This window comes from Odocoileus virginianus, chromosome 12, assembly GCF_023699985.2.
Source record: "Odocoileus virginianus isolate 20LAN1187 ecotype Illinois chromosome 12, Ovbor_1.2, whole genome shotgun sequence".
Lineage (NCBI taxonomy): Eukaryota > Metazoa > Chordata > Mammalia > Artiodactyla > Cervidae > Odocoileus > Odocoileus virginianus.
The window spans coordinates 1649163-1668628 of record NC_069685.1 but is presented as its reverse complement, the minus strand read 5'-3'; the positions used below and the strand labels follow the sequence as shown (position 1 = coordinate 1668628).

The 19466-nt window shown below is 35.0% G+C and overlaps 1 protein-coding gene across 3 annotated transcripts in view; it reads right to left on the bottom strand.

The window, feature by feature from the left end:
* Window positions 1-19466, bottom strand: part of TLL1 (tolloid like 1) — a 336773-nt gene that overhangs the window by 81167 nt on the left and 236140 nt on the right. For all 3 annotated transcript variants that reach the window (XM_070474697.1, XM_070474695.1, XM_070474696.1), the window contains exons 16-18: window positions 17555-17735; window positions 9933-10058; window positions 7060-7187 (exon numbers count right to left, since the gene is read on the bottom strand). In XM_070474697.1, coding sequence (XP_070330798.1) covers window positions 7060-7187; window positions 9933-10058; window positions 17555-17735 — 435 coding nt within the window. The remainder of the gene's footprint in view (window positions 1-7059; window positions 7188-9932; window positions 10059-17554; window positions 17736-19466) is intronic.

Here is a 19466-nt window from a genome sequence, read left to right as displayed (position 1 = left end):
ATTTATTTAATCATTGTAACTTTATTAGGATTTTATTCTAGTAAATATTCCTGATCATAATAGGAAATATTATTTTCTATTTAAATTATTACATAAGTATACACAGCAATTATGGATCTCTTTCTTCTCTGATGTAGGATGTTATAAGGAAGAATAAGATTTTTTTTGTAGAGACAGAATGCCTGTGCCTGAAGGTAATTAGGCCCCTACCATCTTTATAAACTTGCCAAGTTATCTAAACTGCCCGGGGCTGCTTCCTTATTGATGTGTCATTTATGACATCAACTTCAGCTAAAATACAAGATACCACTATGAAACCACTGGGAACTATACACATAGTCTTCGACCAGATACATTTTTAGGAGGTACAAATGTGCCCAGTCAAGCTATATTTTACTATTTGGAGAGCACTTTCAAAAAATTGAAAACATAAGAACATTGATAATTTTATTTGTAGAATTTCATATGAGAGAGTGACTATCTTAGAATTTTTTAAAAATGACACTCCCAGGCTCTTTGGATCCCAGTTCTCTAGCTTACTGCATTTATATGAAGATAATATTTCAGGGTCTTATAAATATAAGAGAAAGTATGTGCAAGAATACAAGAAATCCTCAAGAACTGATATGCTCATTCATACACACAATTCTACTTAATATTAATATTCTGTTTTATAACAGAAAAATCATTATTTAAAGACAAAAATTAATGAATATGTTCATGGGATTTCCCAGGCTAGAACACTGGAGTGGGTTGCAATTTTCTTCTCCAAGAAAGAAGAATAAGCCTCTCAAAATTGTTTTTAAAATGTGTCATGGGATTGTTTTCAGGGAAAAGTCCTTTTTCTTTGTTTTTATATAATAAAATACTTATAAATGTTTTCTTACTTTTCCATGCAGCCTAACATAAGAGGAATAACTGTAAGTTGTAAATGAGCTCCATGGCACACATGGGGCCACCACAGCTTCCCTTTGCCTTTTCTTTTTGCCTGGTCTATAAAGAGACTAACTTGGAACTGAGTATCTATCAGCAGCTCTTGAAATGACAGGATTAAGAGATTTTAGAATTTTCCAAGTTTCCTTGGAATCTACTTTCCAAATTTAGTTTGGATTCAAGTTCCTCCATTAAAATTAAGGATCTTAAAGAAATCAAGGCATTTATTTTAAACTCTGTATTTTCTTGATCAAATCTCCCATATAATAAATGTCAAAGCACATAGGTAGGTGGTTGGTTGGTTTGAATATTACAACAAGGGTTAGCCAAATGTACATTGGCTGATATCGGCAACAGAATAGTGATTTCAGTTATAAAGTAGATAAGACTCATTAACAATTATGTTATAAGGAGACAATAATAGTAAACATAAGGAACAATAATGCCAAAATGGTAAGAGTTAGAAGGTATAGCATTAAAATAAACTTGTTGGTAGCAAATCTGTTACACACTTTCTGCTGATACTGATTGTTGGAGTGATATTGTGAGTCATATTTTATACGAACATGATTAATGATGTAAGAGAGTAGAATCAATATTATGCTCTGATTCAGAAACCTCAGAATGGCAAAAATGTGTTTTAGCAAATCTTTCAGGTAATTCTGATACATGTTAGTGTTGACAAAATCTGCCTTAGACTGCAACAACTTCTATAAAATCACAAAGTCAAATACTAAAAAAAGATAAGTAGTTGCATTAAAGCTCTTATTTTCCTTCTAAAGATTATCTTCTTAGGATACTAGCAGGTATTATTGTTGACCAGACTGTTTCTTGATCTTCACGTGGGATATTTGCCTGTAATTTGTGAAGAAGCAGACCATCCTAGAGTTGAAAGGGATGCTCAATAAGCTGACAGGTATATAATTGTGAACAAATAAAATCACTGACATATTTTCAAGTTGAGGCATATTAGAAGTTCCATTTCTTCTTGGATATATCATAGAATGCTGGGACTAGTGTTACTCTACCCTACCTGTGCAAAGAGCCAACTCATTAGAAAAGACCCTAATTTGGGGAAAGATTGAAGAGGAGGACGTCAAGCTGTATGTTGTCACTCTGCTTACTTAACTTATATGCAGAGTACATCATGAGAAATGCTAGGCTAGAAGAAGCACGAGCTGGAATCAAGATTGCTGGGAGAAATATCAATAACCTCAGATATGCAGATGACACTACCCTTATGGCAGAAAGTGAAGAGGAACTAAAAAGCCTCTTGATGAAAATGAAAGAGGAGAGTGAAAATGTTGGCTTAAAGGTCAACATTCAGAAAACCAAGATCATGGCATCTGGTCCCATCACTTCATGGGAAATAGATGGGGAAACAGTGGAAACAGTATCAGACTTTATTTTTTTCGGCTCCAAAATCACTGCAGATGGTGATTGCAGCCATGAAATTAAAAGACGCTTACTCCTTGGAAGGAAAGTTATGACCAACCTAGATAGCATATTAAAAAGCAGAGACAGCACTTTGCCAACAAAGGTCCATCTGGTCAAAGCTATGGTTTTTCCAGGGGTCATGTATGGATGTGAGACTCGGACTGTGAAGAAAGCCGAGAGCCAAAAAATTGATGCTTTTGAACTGTGGTGTTGGAGAAGACTCTTCAGCGTCCCTTGGACTGTGAGGAGATCCAACCAGTTCATCCTAAAGGAGATCAGTCCTGGGTGTTCATTGGAAGGACTGATGCTGAAACTGAAACTCCAAGACTTCGGCCATGCCATGCAAAGAATTGACTCATTGGAAAAGACCCTGATGCTGGGAGGGATTGGAGGCAGGAGGAGAAGGGGACGACAGAGGATGAGATGGTTGGATGGCATCACCGACTCGATGGACATGAGTTTGATTAAACTCTGGGACTTGGTGATGGACAGGGAGGCCTGGTGTGCTGCGATTCATGGGGTCGCAAAGAGTCGGACACAACTGAGCGACTGAACTGAACTGAACTGAAGAGGAGAAGGGGATGACAGAGAATGAGATGGTTGGATGGCATCACTAACTCAATGGACATGAGTTTGAGCAAGCTCCGAGAGACAGTGAAGGACAGGGTAGCCTGGTGTGCTGCAGTCCATGGGGCCAAAACTGTCAGACATGACTCAGCGACTGAACAACAACAACCTTACCAGAAAAACCTATGTAAACAAAATCACAACTTTGCTGAGCATGTCAAAGAGCCAAAGTCACTAGTCAAACACATAATATCAGTCCACTCACTCTCAGGCCCTGTCAAGGAAAGATGAGACACATGCATCTGCTCACTGGTGACAAGACAGTTAGGGTGCCTTTAAGTAAGTTAGACGCATTTAGCTACAATTGTGATGTACTGTAAAGGTCAGGTGTGGAGTCGGATGCAATATCCTAAGATCTGTAGACACAGGAGTTTTTACACACGTGCATGCTCTTCCCTATGGACCTCAATCTCCTGCTCATGAGAAAGATGTGGGAAGAGCAGGAGACAGACAAGTACCTTCCTTGCTATTTCAGGCTTGGATGGGAAAGTGGTCACTTCTGGGAGAAAAGCATGAAGTTCTGTTGCAACCCTTCTGTGGAAAATGAAATAAGCTTCTGGGGGAGGAGTTGAAAACCTGTCACCACCAGGACAAACATGTAGACTCCCTGTAGAAAAGTGAAAAACACATGAACAAATAAAACTGGGGAAGTCTTGGACCCAAGAGCCTACTCCAATAATACCAGAGACCTTCTAACACATAGGAGAGGTAAAAAACAAACAAACAAAAAGACTCTCCCACAGAAGATCAGCCAGAGATATGAGATGCAGTTTGGCTGTCAGGAAGAGAAGAGGCAAGACCACTGGGAAATGATATTTCTAACACCTAAAAATAGATCCTGTCTGAGGTGGAGAACCCCTTTCTCTCACCACCAGACTACCAAGTACCAAGAAGCATGTAAGTGCAGTCTTTCACTGGTTGGCTGAAAATAGTCTGAAGAGGTATACAGTTGTGGTAGACATGAATGAGGATGCTAAAGCTAAAGATGAAATATTGAGAAAATGTGTCTGAAAATTCAGCCTCCAAGTTAAAACAAAGGAATTAAAAGCCAATGGTCCACTGAAGGTAATCGTAGGATAAAGAAACCCCAAGCTCAGCTGATTACTGACTATATTCACTCAGCAATATCCCTTCCCATATACACATATTCACTAACAGCCTAACACAGCCTGAGTTGTGTCCATTTCCAGATATAAAGTCTCTACTGTTAAGTATGTAATGCTTACTTAGCTGCTCAGTCATGTCTGACTCTTTCTGACCCCATGGACTGTAGCCTGCCAGGCTCCTGTCTGTGGGATTTTCCAGACAAGACTACTGGAGTGGGTTGCCATATTCCTCCTCCAGGGGATCTTTCCAACTGAGGAACGGAAACCACGTCTCCTGTGTCTCCTGCATTGCAGGTGGATTCTTACCTGCTGAGCCATTGGGGAAGCCCCCTAAAAACATATTATCTGATGATTAATAAAAAATCACAGTACACACAAAAAAGCAAGGAAAAAAACACAGTGTTAAGACAGAAAACAATCATCAGAACAGACTCAAACATGACCGCTATGTTTAATCTATCAAATGAGAAATTTCAGCAGAGAGAGGGTATTATAAATTGAATTGTGCCTCTATGCCAAGTTCATACATTGAAGCCCTAATCCCAATGAGGTCATAAGGGTGATGCCTAATCCCACAGGGCTAATGTTCTTAAAAGCAGAGGACAGACACCAGCACCCACTTTCTTTCTCTGTCTCTCTTTTGTTCTCTCCACACACATACACACAGATGCAATGCTATGTGAGGGCACAGTGATAAAGCAATCATCTGCAAGTGAAGAATAGAGGCCCCAGCAGACGCCAATCCCCACAGCACCCTGATCTCGAAAGCCTAGCCTCCAGATCTGTGAGAAAATATATTTTTGTTGTTTTAGACATTCAGTTTGTGATATTTTGTTATGGCAACCTAAGCAGACCAACACCCATTGCAATTCTACTAATGAATCAAATGGAAATGCTAGAAATTAAAAAAAGAGAGATAAAGTATACCTTTGACAAACTCATCAGTAGACTGAAGACAGTTGAATAGACAATCACTGAAATTTAAGATTCGTCTCTAGAAATCACTCAAACTCAAAAAGAGTGGCAAAAAATAACAGAATTCAAGAGTTATGGGATAATATGAAACAATCTCACATATGTGTAAATGAATCCCAGAAGGAGAGAAATAATAAAGCAGGAGAATGGTGAAATAATGAGCAAGAGTTTTCAAAAATTCATGACAGATATCACAATACAGAGAAATTTAGAGACTTCTCAGAAGGACAAATTACTACACAGACAGACAACACTCCTAGATATACTACATTCAAACTGCTGATAAAAAAAAAATGTTGAAGGTAGACATTAGAGAAAAAACCACAGAAATAAAATTAAGATTTACCACAGACATTAAAAACCACCAAGAATAGTAAATAAAAGAGTCCAAAATTTAACATGCAGATGGCGCTAGTGGTAAAGAATGGGTCAGGAAGATCCACTGGAGAAAGAAATGGCAACTCACTGCAGTATTCCTGCCTGAGAAATCCCATGAAGAGAGGAGCCTGTCAGGCTGTGGTCCATGGGGTCACATAAGAGTTGGGTACAACTGCGTGACTGAACATACATATTTAACATGCCATCTTAGAATTTTATACCCAAAGAAAATATCTTCAAAAAAATGAAAATTCATAGACATACTCTATACAAAATACAAAAAGAAATTATTCAGGGAAAATAAATATGATACAAATCAAAACTTGGATCTACATACAAACACACAAAAAAATCTTCAGGAAAATCCATTTTCTCAACTCCCTTAGCTACTGCACTGATCAATGCAGCTTCTGTATCTCAGTCCATAAGCATCAGAGAGTGTTCCTCTGAACCAGGGCCTTGAACAGGACTGGAAAGCAATCAAGTTCCTACAGTGCTGTTATTTTAGCCCCTAGTATCATTACAAAGAGTGGCTGAAATTAACTGATGTCTTTGTCTAGAAAGTCATTTATTGATGTTTTACAAGTATGGTGATTGCAAAGAACTCCATAGTAGGAATATGAATGTCTCGATGACAGTCTCTAATATTATTATTATTCTTATGCTGCACGTGAATAAGATACCTTTATTGGGGGAAAAAAAAAAAAAAACCTCACTGAAGGAAAGGGTTCAAACAGAACTTTAAAATTAACTTCATGACTGGATCTGCCCACTAAGCTCTATGGACTTGTAGCCTCATTCGCGAGACAATTTCTTTTTCTTTATTATGGTTCTTGTTAGATTGTCCTGAGCCTTGCTAGTTGGCATTCTTTCCTGCTTTTGATAATAGCATAGTGCAGAAAATTGTCAAAATTTCTATATTCTATGATTCTGTTTATTTAAATTATACTCTTCAAGTATTCTGTAGCCTATTATGAAATATAAGATGTATTATCAGATGACCAGGCTCAAAGAATACAAGAGAGAAGATGAACATTACATTCATTTTTGAATTTGGAAGAAGTCTAATGATATCTGTACTCATCTAAACAGCACAGCTACATTATGTAAAAATAATACTCCAGAAATCACAAGACAAAATTAGTTTTACTATTAAAAAACACATATGCTTTGTATACAAGACATATAGAATGGACACAATAGAATTTACTATGCTAAGTTGACGTGAATACTTAAAATTTCCTTCCTGAATTTGTGACTTTTTGTTTTTACATCTCCATTTGGAAACATTATTTTCAATAACATATTAGGAAGTAAAACTTACTGTTTTGCAGTAACTTTGGCAATGCCCTTTAAAGATTCTCATCGAGGAAAGGAAGACTATATGAGAACTACATGGCTACCATTACTATCAATTTGATTAGGAAATCAAGAATTTAATCAATGTTAGTAGGAAAACATAAGAAAGTTTTCCATCTGTCTACTAACTCAATTCAGTTAAATAAACATTCATTTTATTACTTTATTTCCACATACTAGCTGTGCATGTGCAAGGCATGAGCAAGCAGCTTAACAGAAAAAAAAGAATAATGTGCTCACTTACTAATTTGATTCGATGACCAGGAGTGGCACTGATTTCCCATGTGCATTCTTTTCTGCTTGGGTACTTGTCTGGCCAGTTGGGACTGGTGATGAAACCACTAGGACTGTGAATCTTCTGTTCACACTCAGCTGTGCCAATAATGATAGTATCAGTTAGTGTGTAAATCTAGCCCAGGGTTGGGCGATCAAGGAAGCAGCTTACTTGCCCACTATCATGCTGAAAAATTTTCCTGAATAACTAATCATCACTCTACAACTTATCATATTCATCTGCTTTGGCAAACATTTTGCCTAGCATAATCGTAATTAGACAATGACTGTTTTTGAGTTCACATGAAATTAAGTATTTATAATGAATTAGATAAATGCCTATGAGAAAATAATTATTTTTAACTGCTGGATTTGTAAGCTCAAAATTTAGCAGAGCAACATTATTGATAATCAAAGGTATCAACTCTTGGTACTGCAAAACATTTAATGCAACGTCACAACAAAAATCAATGGACTGTGACATTTTCAATTATTTTTCCTATTAACATAAATATCATTTATAGTTAACTAGGATCACTAAGCCACTTTATGAAACATATCTTTACATTTTTTCTCTCCCTTTGTTAAAGTACACACTTGAAAATCCAAATCATAATTTTAGCTGCTAAAGTAAATTTTTTGTAATTTCAGCAAAGTAAGATGAAACACTGAGGGGAAAACATCTCATTCAATTAATATGAAATTTCTTTTAGATTTTACACAGTTTAAATAACTTCATCTTGGGGGAGGGCATCCAATATTGCTAGTGAGTGTGTGCACTGTTGCTTCAGCTTTGTATGACTCTTTGTGACCCTATGGATTATAGCCTGCCAAGGCTCCTCTGTCATGTGATTCTTCAGGTAAGAATACTAGAGGAGGTTGTCATGTCCTTTTCCAGGGCATCTTCCCGACTCAGAGGTTGAAACTGCATCTCCTGCAGCTCTGACATTGGCAGGCAGACTGTTTACTGTTGAGCCGCTGGAGAAGACACAACATTTCTAATATCAAACTTCAAAAACAAGTAATACTGTGTCTTCAAATTGTGTTCTAACTATATAATTTATGAAGTGTCATGCTGTGTATCCTGTGTAGACTGGAAATTATCTGTTGTATATTGTGTCACCCATTCTAAAATATAACTAATTCTCTGAAAATTTCTAAGAAATCTCAAGGGAAACACTTTACTATATGAACAAAACACTTGTTAAATAGTAGTGCTGCACAATAAGGGTAAAATGACTGCACTACTGTGCTGCTGGCTCCTGCCTGCCTTCTAAACCCTTGCCTTAACTGCGCCAGCTTTCCACAGGGAACTGGATTTGTAACCAAGAAATGCAACAACAACAAAGGAGTGAAGTTTAGCTCGTTTTAAACAACATAGGTTCATACAGCAAGACGTAAAGTATGGGTGCTGTCTTAATAAGGGTTTTCTAAGTTCCATTACCCCTGTCCTTGCCTTGCTCATGTGAAATGTGGAATCTGCCAGATCTGGCAATAGCCTGTAAGACAAAGCCAAGAGGCTTGCTGCTGAAGTGTATAAGGTGCTGAGTATCACAGCAGTAGTGAAACAAAACCCAGCCTCTTTACTGACAGAAAAGAGGAGCATCATTAGGCGTGCTGGATACACTTCTACATAAAAGAAGCTTCCTAGAAAGTCCTTTCTTGAACATATTTATCATAAAGAGAGACTTTGGATATCTAAATTTATTTGCTACCTGTGAGTCACTACATGCATACTCTGTAAAAACTTTTTTTTCTAAATTATTTTCCACATCTCAAAATAACTGGGTCTATTCCCTAGCCTACTGATTTAATAGAATTCTTTACCAAATTTCACACATCAGAATCTCATTGGTTTATACATGAAAGTAAAAAGAGGAAAAAAATCTTGCCTATAATTCTGTGCAACATCATTAATTTAGTGAAATAGAGGGGAAAAAATGTGACATGACCATATTTGAATGAAACTAATGGAATGTGGGTCAATTCAGGGTATTCTGTAGGATTCAAATGTGCATACAAAGAATTGCTATGTAATTGTGGTTTTAGTCAGGCACCTACCACTCTACCTGTGCTAATGACTAGTTATAAACCTGTCTCAGTAATAGATTCAAGTTAAATAGAAAACTTTATTTTATTTTTAAACAAAATAGAAATAAGGAAGAAATAAAAGAAGGAAGAATTAAGATCTTTTCCCCGTATAGCTCATATTGGCTGAGGAGATGAAGATAACTGTCTTTATAAAACCTTGGAATATAGTAAGAACGTAGGACCAAAACCTGATAGGCTAATACTGTGCTACTAAGATGTTTTTATGTGTGTGTGCTGGGGAGGGGGGGTGGGAAACCATGGCTTAAAACTCTAAATGGCACAGTATTTTCAAATGTCTTTTTTATGGTAGGCATTTGACTTTGAAACACCTGGTATTTAAAGTGACAGCATTCATGCAGCACGTATACAAGATATGTTGGGGAGGGAAATTAAACCAAATGCAAAGCATTTAGCAGCAGTTTAAATATGGAGATGGGTATGAGGCCTGTTATATGAAGACTGGAGGATAATGCAGTGCTTTCCTGGTTGCCAGACATCATCAGGGCAGCCCCTGCATCTGTTATACAGTTATTCTAATGACACCTATGCATGATGTGCAGAATCTTGAGGTAATACAAAGTTTCCAATAGTGTGACTTGGATCTTCGAACACTGGGTGTATTTTTATTTTTGACATTTGAACAGTTAACAATTACTACTCACTGATATGATTAACTCTACCTGGAAGCAGTGCTTTACCCAAACTGCATGAAGTTCTAGATATCATCAGGAAAAAATAACCTTTCTTTCATACCTTCCTTGCAATCATGCTTATTTTCATGCAGCACAAATCCATTTCGGCACTGACACAGGTAGCTTCCCATTGTGTTGACACACTCATGTTGACACCCGCCATTATCCTTAGAACACTCATCTTTGTCTAGCAAAGAGATAACCCCATAGATTAGTAAGTAACTTTAAAAATGAAAGATATCAAAGGAGAGTCATTTAGTTGTAGTTAATATTGGCAAAGGGTAAGCTAAGTCACAGCTCTCCCTGTCCCCAAAATAAAGCAAAACAAACAAAATTATAGTGACTTAGTTCTACCTAGTCCTTGTTTAGCTTGGAGCCTTGTGCCATGAATTGAATTTCCGAGATCACTTACATTGGATTACAACATGTAGGCCTCTTTCACTCCTCTATTGGAAAAGTTCTGAGTAGGGCAGAGGAAATAAAAGAATATTTTTCCAGGGATGAGGGATACATGTAAATCCATGGCTAATTCATGTCAGTGTATGACAAAAACCACTACAATATTATAAAGTAATTAGCCTCCAACTAATAAAAATAAATGAAAAAAAAATATTTTTCCAAATAATCTTAAAAATTTATTGTCAATTTTTAAAATCAATTAAAAATTGTGAATAATTTGAATAAATGCAAATTGGGGCATATAAATGGAGGGAAATCCTTCACTATGGCATATAGACAGAGGCTAAACAAGGTTCCAAGATTTGTGTGCAATCATTTTTAAAAACCACTCATTGTAACTACTGTAGCTGATTTTTTTTCATTAACTTTGCAGTTATGCTTAACATTAATAAATCTGGATATTTTATAAGATTTCAAGACAGAAAAAGGCATCATTAGATTATCCTGAAGAAGAAACAATTAATATATTTTAAATTAATCTACTCAAGCAAACCAGTTAATTAATAAGTAATTCCATAAAAGAGCTTTTAGTGTGCTTGAAGTAAAGGTTAGGATAGGAAAGATGAGTTCTAAGAAATAACCAACAAATTTACTACAGGGGAAAAAATCCTAAGTCTATTAGCAGGCAATCAATTCAGTGAGAGGCATCAGCCACCATATTACATTGCTTAGCAGTCATTCCATGAATGGCTTGTCCATTAAAGTCAAAATTGGCCTCTGCTCTTGACATATACATATGATGATTCTTCACTCAGACCTTCCCCACTCCCATAGCACAGAGAACAAAAAGGACATATGACAGTCACATCATAGATTAGGCTGAATTCAAAAGTTACACTGTCAACTGATATTTCTAGTGAGGGTTTGTGAGCTCATGGTGGCGCACAAATAGCAAATGCTATTTTTGCTTGTTTTAATCAAATCAGTATTCCCCCTATGGAGACGGGTGTAGGAAAGGCATTTTATCCAAGGATCTGATACTAATATTTGTGAATACGTTTATTTTTTCCCATTTTGGTGACTGACAACACGACAGCACATGCATGCTCCTGGGATATATTCATGCATTGGCAATATCAGAATATACACACAGGCAGTCCTGAAATTTTTAAGAACATATCAGGATCAATATATCTGCAATTTATGTGTCCTCTATTTGTCCTTAAGACTTCCGTAATATTTTTAATAGTTAATATTGAAGCTAAGCAAATAAGAAAAAAAAAACATAGAATAAAGAAAATTTATCTCTAAAGCAGCATCAAATATTAAAATGAATAAGAAATCAGAAATTAATAGAAAGTAGCCTTGCAAGATTAATTTTCAAGAAGTTCATAATTTGGAAGTACTATTACCTTAACTGTGAAAACTACAGGTGATAATTTGTGAATGACCCATGCAGAAAGGAAGAGTGGTGGACTAGACTCCCTACTACCATGTTCTCAGCTACCATATTTCCTAATTCAGACAATCAATCAGCAGATGATTTACATTTCTTATTTTAATATACCTTTCCAGGGGCTGTTTACTTAAGATGCTTTGGAAAAATACTTCTTTATGAGTTGATGCCAAATACACTGCATCACTGTAAATGGAAAGAGTCAATTAAAAATTTTCTGGTGCTAGAATTACTCTGAAATAGATACATATTTCTTATAAAATATATATCTAATGATGGTTTGATAGTCTTAAAATCTGATATAGTGAACTATGGTTGTACTCTAGGTCAACCAGATTTTTGAGAGTTGGTTGGAAATCTAACAATTGTTTAATTATTTTACTTTTAAGAAATTAGTTTACATTTGCAATTGACTGGTAAACAGGTTGCTCAGTGACAAACCTATCAGAGCAGGGAACACCTGAGTCATCCCTTCATTTGGATCTGTTAGACTGCCATGAATGAGAGAGAAAAAATGTTAAAAAAGAACAGGTTAATATGCTAAATTTTTCAACTCATAGTCATTTTATAATGAAAATAATTCCAAAACATAAAATATTTCTCACATTTAAAGTTCATTGTAGTAGAAATATCATGCTACATGATATTTCTAAGGAGAATTATTTTCTTTAGATTTGATAGAACAAAATCTGATTTGTGGTAATGCTAAGTGCAGAGAAATAAAGTTGAAAGTGAAACAAATCACATTTGAATAAGTTTTTGTAGCCAGTTTTTCGTATTTCTGTTGTGCTGGAAAAATAATAACAATTTAAAAATAATTTTTAGAGGAGGAATAAGAAAATGAGGAACAAGAGGGAGAAGATTTTATATATCATACTAAGTATTTTATTATTTTTCAGTTTCCCAATTAATTAATGTTTTCTTCTTCCTTACATCAAACATTGCTTAATATAATCAATGTCACATGAAATTAAGAGTTATCAAATATATTGCTAGAATATATGTGTAAGCTGATCTAAACTAAATTAAAATTCAAAACTGGGCAAAAAAACAGCATATAAAAGTCATAATGCCCAGCAAAGCAGTGTATAAAACTGCCCACACATGCCAAATAGTCAATATGAAAAGAGAAAATTTCAGTAAACATTGGAATACTTGAAATTATCCAGACTTTTTACATCATGCAGGCAAAGAAAGCTATTTATTTAACTTAATGTCATTAAAGATGAGTTACACAAATATATTCTTAATTTCTTATAAAAATCATCAAATTTGAGGGAAAAGCAGTAGCAAATATAATTCTGTTTTCATTTTCTTTCCTTTTTATCTTCTTAGGACACAAACTACAAATATTTTGAACAACGAAAATCCAAAGGAAAAGAAAAGGAAGGAGGATGTGGAGTTTTAAAAATTTCTCAGACTGTCTGCGTAATGAATTCAATAATTGATAATTCTGTCAATGATTCATTTGAAATTTTCTAGCATTTTCATACTGTCAACATGGGATTTTAAGAACTGTTTTTATTAAAGAGAAATAAATGTCTTATTGAGTAGAAATCAAAACATTTAATTTTTCAGAGGGCAATTAGCCTCCTTCTTTGGAATGGACATATCTGATTTCCATTCCTTCATGTTAGATGAAGGAAAGGTCCATTATTAGGGAAAAAGCACATGGCATTTTCCCATCAGAGGCCTGCAGAGTATCTCTGAGACTATCAGAGACCATCAGTCTATGAATAATACATACTGGATGAAACTGAAGTGGCAACCTGTATCAAGTTCTTGCAAGAATCAAAAATAAAAAATTTTCTCTTTGCAGAAAGCTTCCATGTCTGTAGAAAAAAGAAGTAAAGGGTCCCCGCACCAGAACAGAACAATATATGAGAAGCACACTTACAATAAATGCTCAGATATAAAACAAACATCTTACACACTCATGCACACACACATACACAATATATCTCATGCATGTGTGCATGCATACAAGACACACAGTTTTCAACACAAAACTGTTGAAAAAATAATCACCTTCAAATGAGCTCTGATAAGCTCTATTGAGAGCAACAACTCAGACAATTTGCTCTTTCTAAAATATGCAAATATTTAAATATCATTAATCATGAAACTTGGAACTAGATTCAGAATCATAAAAGAGCTTTAATTGTGTTACTACTTGAAATTAATCACACTAATATTTAAAGTTTTGTTAGGATAATATCAGGTTGAACTTATTCTATAAATATCTATGACTTCCCTATGAGAAAAAAAAAAATGGTGTGTAGGAGAAACAGCGTAAAGAAATATCTATAAACATTGAAAGGTGGATAAGAGCAGTTGAAATCACTTGAATATAGAGGAAGAAAAATCACACAAATCATTTTATCTGACTCCTATATTTGTTACAGACATAAATGAACTCAGAGTCAAGAAATCTGGGCTTTAATGAGCTTATCCGTTAAGTCATCATTGCATCATTTTATCATTACAGGGTTGCCTAAAGAAGGTGGAAGGTCTATGTACATCTCTCATTGCCTGAAGATATTTGTTATATTATTTCCAAATAATGAACACTGTGATTAAATTAAAACTAAGTTTCCCAAATGTTATTTTTACATGCATAAAATCCTACTAACATTTCCTTTAAGTTTAACCTATGTAAGGAAAAATAATTGTGTTATTAGTAGAATACAGTTAATTTTGCTTAATCACTTAAAGTAAGTAAACTATAACAAGTACACCTATGCAGATTTGCATACTTGTATTCAAATACAATATCATAGAAAATTAACTTAGGCTTTACTTCATATAAAGTAATTATTGTTCATTTAAAAACAAACCTCATTCATTCATAGAAAACAACAGTAATATATTATTAAACCAGCTATCTTCTAGAAAATATTTATATTAGACATTTTTGTCTCATATACCTAATTACATGAAAATTTAATAGATACATAATTCAATACCATGTTCAAATGACCTTATTTTATAGTCATAATTTTCTTATTTACTTGTACTATTTCGTTATATTGCTTTATAACACACCCTTAATATCAGAAGTATATAACAGTAATTATTGTAGAGGAGATAATGAATATTCTGCTGTATAAAACAATAACCTCTAAATTTTCAAACTATAGCATGACTATTTTAAGACATTAGGAATTTATGCAATGATTTCTTACTTTGCTGAACATGAAAGTGATAGAAATCTGTATTAATTATTTTGCTAATAAGTTCTTAGAGTCATTCTTCTAATTCCATTTCTTAGGTCTATAAAGTGCTTTTTGAAAATCAAAGGTATGTACAGACATTAGTAAAATTTCAACATGATTACTTCATTAAATAATCATTATATTTTAAAAATAATGCTATAGTTTAATTTCATTTTGTTCATTAAAAATCTAAGTATATTTCCTTGTGTTTTTTCTTTCTTGATGAATCACTTAGTTGCAAGAAAGCTAGAACATATTTTTAAATAGCTTTCCTTATAATATGAGTTCACTTATAATAAATACTGTTTCTTTTTAAATTGAATTTCTTGATAAAATTTCTGGGGAAAGTTATGTGGAAAAATAGCTAAACATACTTCTTATTATGTTTTCATAAATAAATCATAACCACTTCTGAACTTTTTAGAGAACTGGTTATAAACAGAACCAATTAAGATTAAGTCTCCATAAAATATTTCTGGATTAACATACACAATGCAGCAAATATTTATTCAATTGCCTATAACATGTTGCAAACTAATTATAAAAATAAAAATTAGAAAATTTAACTCAATTAAAAACACACATTAATATTATTAATTTGTATTAATATTTATTAAGTAATCAATAGATGGATTTAAGGTTTCACAAGTTTCAAAATAATGTTTTTAAGAGGAATAATTTGAAATTGGGTAATTTAGGGAATTTCACTGATGTTTATTTATTTCCTTAAAATTTAGGGACTTTTAATCAAATTTCAGCTCTTTAAGAGGGAATTTTTAATGTGAATTGGTTAAGTGTAAGTCACTGAGTTATGTCCAACTCTTTGAGACCCCATGTACTGTAACCCACCAGGCTCCTCTGTCCATGGGATTCTCCAGGCAAGAATACTGGAGTGGGTTGCCATTTCCTTCTCCAGATCATTAACCTTATCCACTTCCAAAGTCATTGTATGAAAATATTGCCATAATTTTGTGTTGTTTTTACTAGTGTTTGAAATATCTGATTATAATGTATATAAGATCTAAGTCAGCAAATTTGGAAAACTCAGCAGTGGCCACAGGACTGGAAAAGGTCAGCTTTCATTCCAATCCCAAAGAAAGGCAATGACAAAGAATGCTCAAACTATCACACAGTTGCACTCATCTCACACGCTAGCAAAGTAATGCTCAAAATTCTCCAAGCCAGGCTTCAGCAATACGTGAACCGTGAAATTCCAGATGTTCAAGCTGGTTTTAGAAAAGGCAGAGGAACCAGAGATCAAATCACCAACATCTGCTGGATCATCGAAAAAGTAAGAGAGTTCCAGAAAAACATCTATTTCTGCTTTATTGACTATGCCAAAGTCTTTGACTGTGTGTATCACAATAAACTGTGGAAAATTCTGAAAGAGATGGGAATACCAGACCACCTGACCTACATCTTGAGAAACCCGTATGCAGGTCAGGAAGCAACAGTTAGAACTGGACATGGAACAACAGACTGGTTCCAAATAAGAAAAGAAGTATGTCAAGGCTGTATATTGTCACCATGCTTATTTAACTTATACGCAGAGTACATCATGAAAAATGCTGGGCTGGAGGAAGCAAAAGCTGAAATCAAGATTGCCGGGAGAAATATCAATAACCTCAGATATGCAGATAACACCACCCTTATGGCAGAAAGTGAAGAAAAACTAAAGAGCCTCTTGATGAAAGTAAAAGAAGCAAGTGAAAAAGTTGGCTTAAAGCTCAACATTCAGAAAACTAAGATCACAGCATCTGGTCCCGTCACTTCATGGCAGATAGATGGGGAAACAGTGTCTGACTTTATTTTGTTGGGCTCCAAAATCACTGCAGATGGTGACTGCAGCCATGAAATTAAAAGCTGCTTACTCCTTGGAAGAAAAGTTAAGACTAACCTAGACAGCATATTAAAAAGCAGAGACATTACTTTTCAACAAAGGTCCATCTAGTCAAGGGTATGGTTTTTCCAGTGGTCATGTATGGATGTGAAATTTGGACTATAAAGAAAGCTGACTGTGAAGAATTAATGCTTTTGAACTGTGGTGTTGGAGAAGACTCTTGAGAGTCCCTTGGACTTCAAGGAGATCCAACCAGTCCATCCTAAAGGAGATCAGTCCTGTGTGTTCATTGGAAGGACTGATGCTGAAACTGAAACTCCAATACTTGATGGCCACCTGATGAGAAGAGCTGACTCACTGGAAAGGACCCTGATGCTGGGAAAGATAGAGGGCAGAAGGAGAAGGGGATGACAGACGATGAGATGGTTGGATGGCATCACCGACTCAATGGACATGCGTTTGGGTGGACTCCGAGAGTTGGTGATGGATGGGGAAGCCTGGTATCCTGCAGTTCACGGGGTCACAAAGAGTCAGACATGATTAAGCAACTGAACTGAACTGAAGATCTAAGTAGTTGAGCATTGCATTTCATAGGGCCATTATTATTAATATCTTAACTTTAAGTAAAAAATTATTAAACTGGGATAAATGTTCATGGATTCAGTGTACCTCCAAGCTCATTTATAGAAAGCTATGAAGAATGGATACCATACAATTTAAGCCAATCCACCTTGAAAGTCTGTAATATACATGCAACATGAGAATATTGATACCTGAGAAGAAATGTGCTTTGAAGCCCTTCTTGGATACTGTATTGTCAGATTTGAATTCTATTCTCATATTGTTGAATTGGGATGTGATCACTTCAGGCACTTCAGCACCACAATATTTGCCATGCAGTTTAGACTCAGAAGAGAGACCACTCCAAATCTCCACATAATCATACTTGCATACCTAGAAATAAACAGGGTTACTGTAATCACCAAATTTGAAAGCATCAGATAATTGACAGCTATTTTTAAAAAATTTATTGTGTTTTTCCCTTTTCACTCCTGTGGTAGTCAAACTGGATTAACAGGTTCAAAAATGCAGACCTAAGGAAAACTGAGATGAGTTAAGAGTATTTGTTTAACAATACGTATGATTTGAACTCTCCACATTACGTGTGCCTTGTAGTATGCAACCTAAATTACTGGTTTTTGTTATATTAATTAAGTAATGAATAAACAAACTCTTGCTAGGAAAAATGAAATAAGTTTTCTATCTACTTTGCTACCACTGCAACTTGTATTGAGAGAGCTCTGACACAAAAATAGAATAATGTTACTGAGGCTAAAGTTGTTTCCTATTGACTTTTGTTTTGGACGTCAATATAATGAATGAAACAATGAAGTGATAACATAACCCAGTATCCTACAAATCAAGATTTTGCTCATGCCTTTATTTTAAACAACCAAGAATTTGAACTATGAAAATGCACAGAATTTTTTAACAGCATTCCACATAGTGACCTCATCATAAGTTGAAGATTTCCAGGATATGTGGAGTCTGCAAAGCCTCCTTCCATGAATAAAGACTGCTATGAGAAAAATGTTTTCAACCACAATGCACCATTTATTTAAAACCATCTACCTATCTTCCTCCCAAACATAAACTTCTATCCTTTGGAACTTCTACCAACTAGTGAATCAAAATGCCATTTCTGCCATAATGAACAGCTTCAGGGACACTCAGAAAGTAGAAGCCATTCAGTATTAAGCTCATATTACATCACAGAACTGGTAGGAAGAGTCCCATTTTCAAAACAGTGCTGCTCTTGTGAAAGCTTTTCTAAGATCACTGTAAAAATGCTTTCTTAATTTTAATATTTCCCTAAATTTCAGACAATTATTAAATAAAAATGATGTTTCATGTGGATAAAGTATGTGAGAAAAATAAATTGCAGTCATTTTTCCTTCATAAAACTTATACATGTTGTGAAGAAGAACTCAAAAGGTCCACAAAGGTCGAAAATTGTACAATTCTCTGAAATATCAGTTGATTGCATTTCAGACTTTAGTTTCCTTAAAGGAAACACAAAAGTCTACATTTCTTTTCACCTCAAAGCCAGCTGTTGTTTGTTTATTTGTGAAGTCATGTCCAACTCTTTTTGCGACACCATGGACTATAGCCACTCCAAGCTCCTCTGTCCATGAGATTTCTCAGGCAAGAGTACTGGAGTGGGTTGCCATTTCCTTCTTCAGGGAATCTTCCTGACTCAGGGATCAGACCTGTGTCTCCTGCATTGTCGGGTTAAGTCTTTACCACTGAGCCTCTTAGGAAGTCCCACCTGAAAGCCATTAATAAGAGACTAAAAATGCACACAAATGCCTAGACTACTACAAATAAAAATTTTTTAAATGATTTAAAAAGTAGGAAAAGTGGGAGGGGCAAAGAAGAAGCAAAGATACACATATAATACAAAATTATGGCATAAAACCCACAAACATCACCAATAATATTGAGAGGGCAACAGTCAGGAAGGCCAGGGGTCTCCAAATGGAGGAAATAGGCTGCAAGTGCCAGACATTTTTATCTCTCTTAAGAAGCAGGAGGAAACAGCGATATTTTTTTTCCTTCTCTATAAAAATTTAAAAGGAGGTTTTTCTTAAAATTCTGTGTTGCCATGACACCTGGTTTCACCTA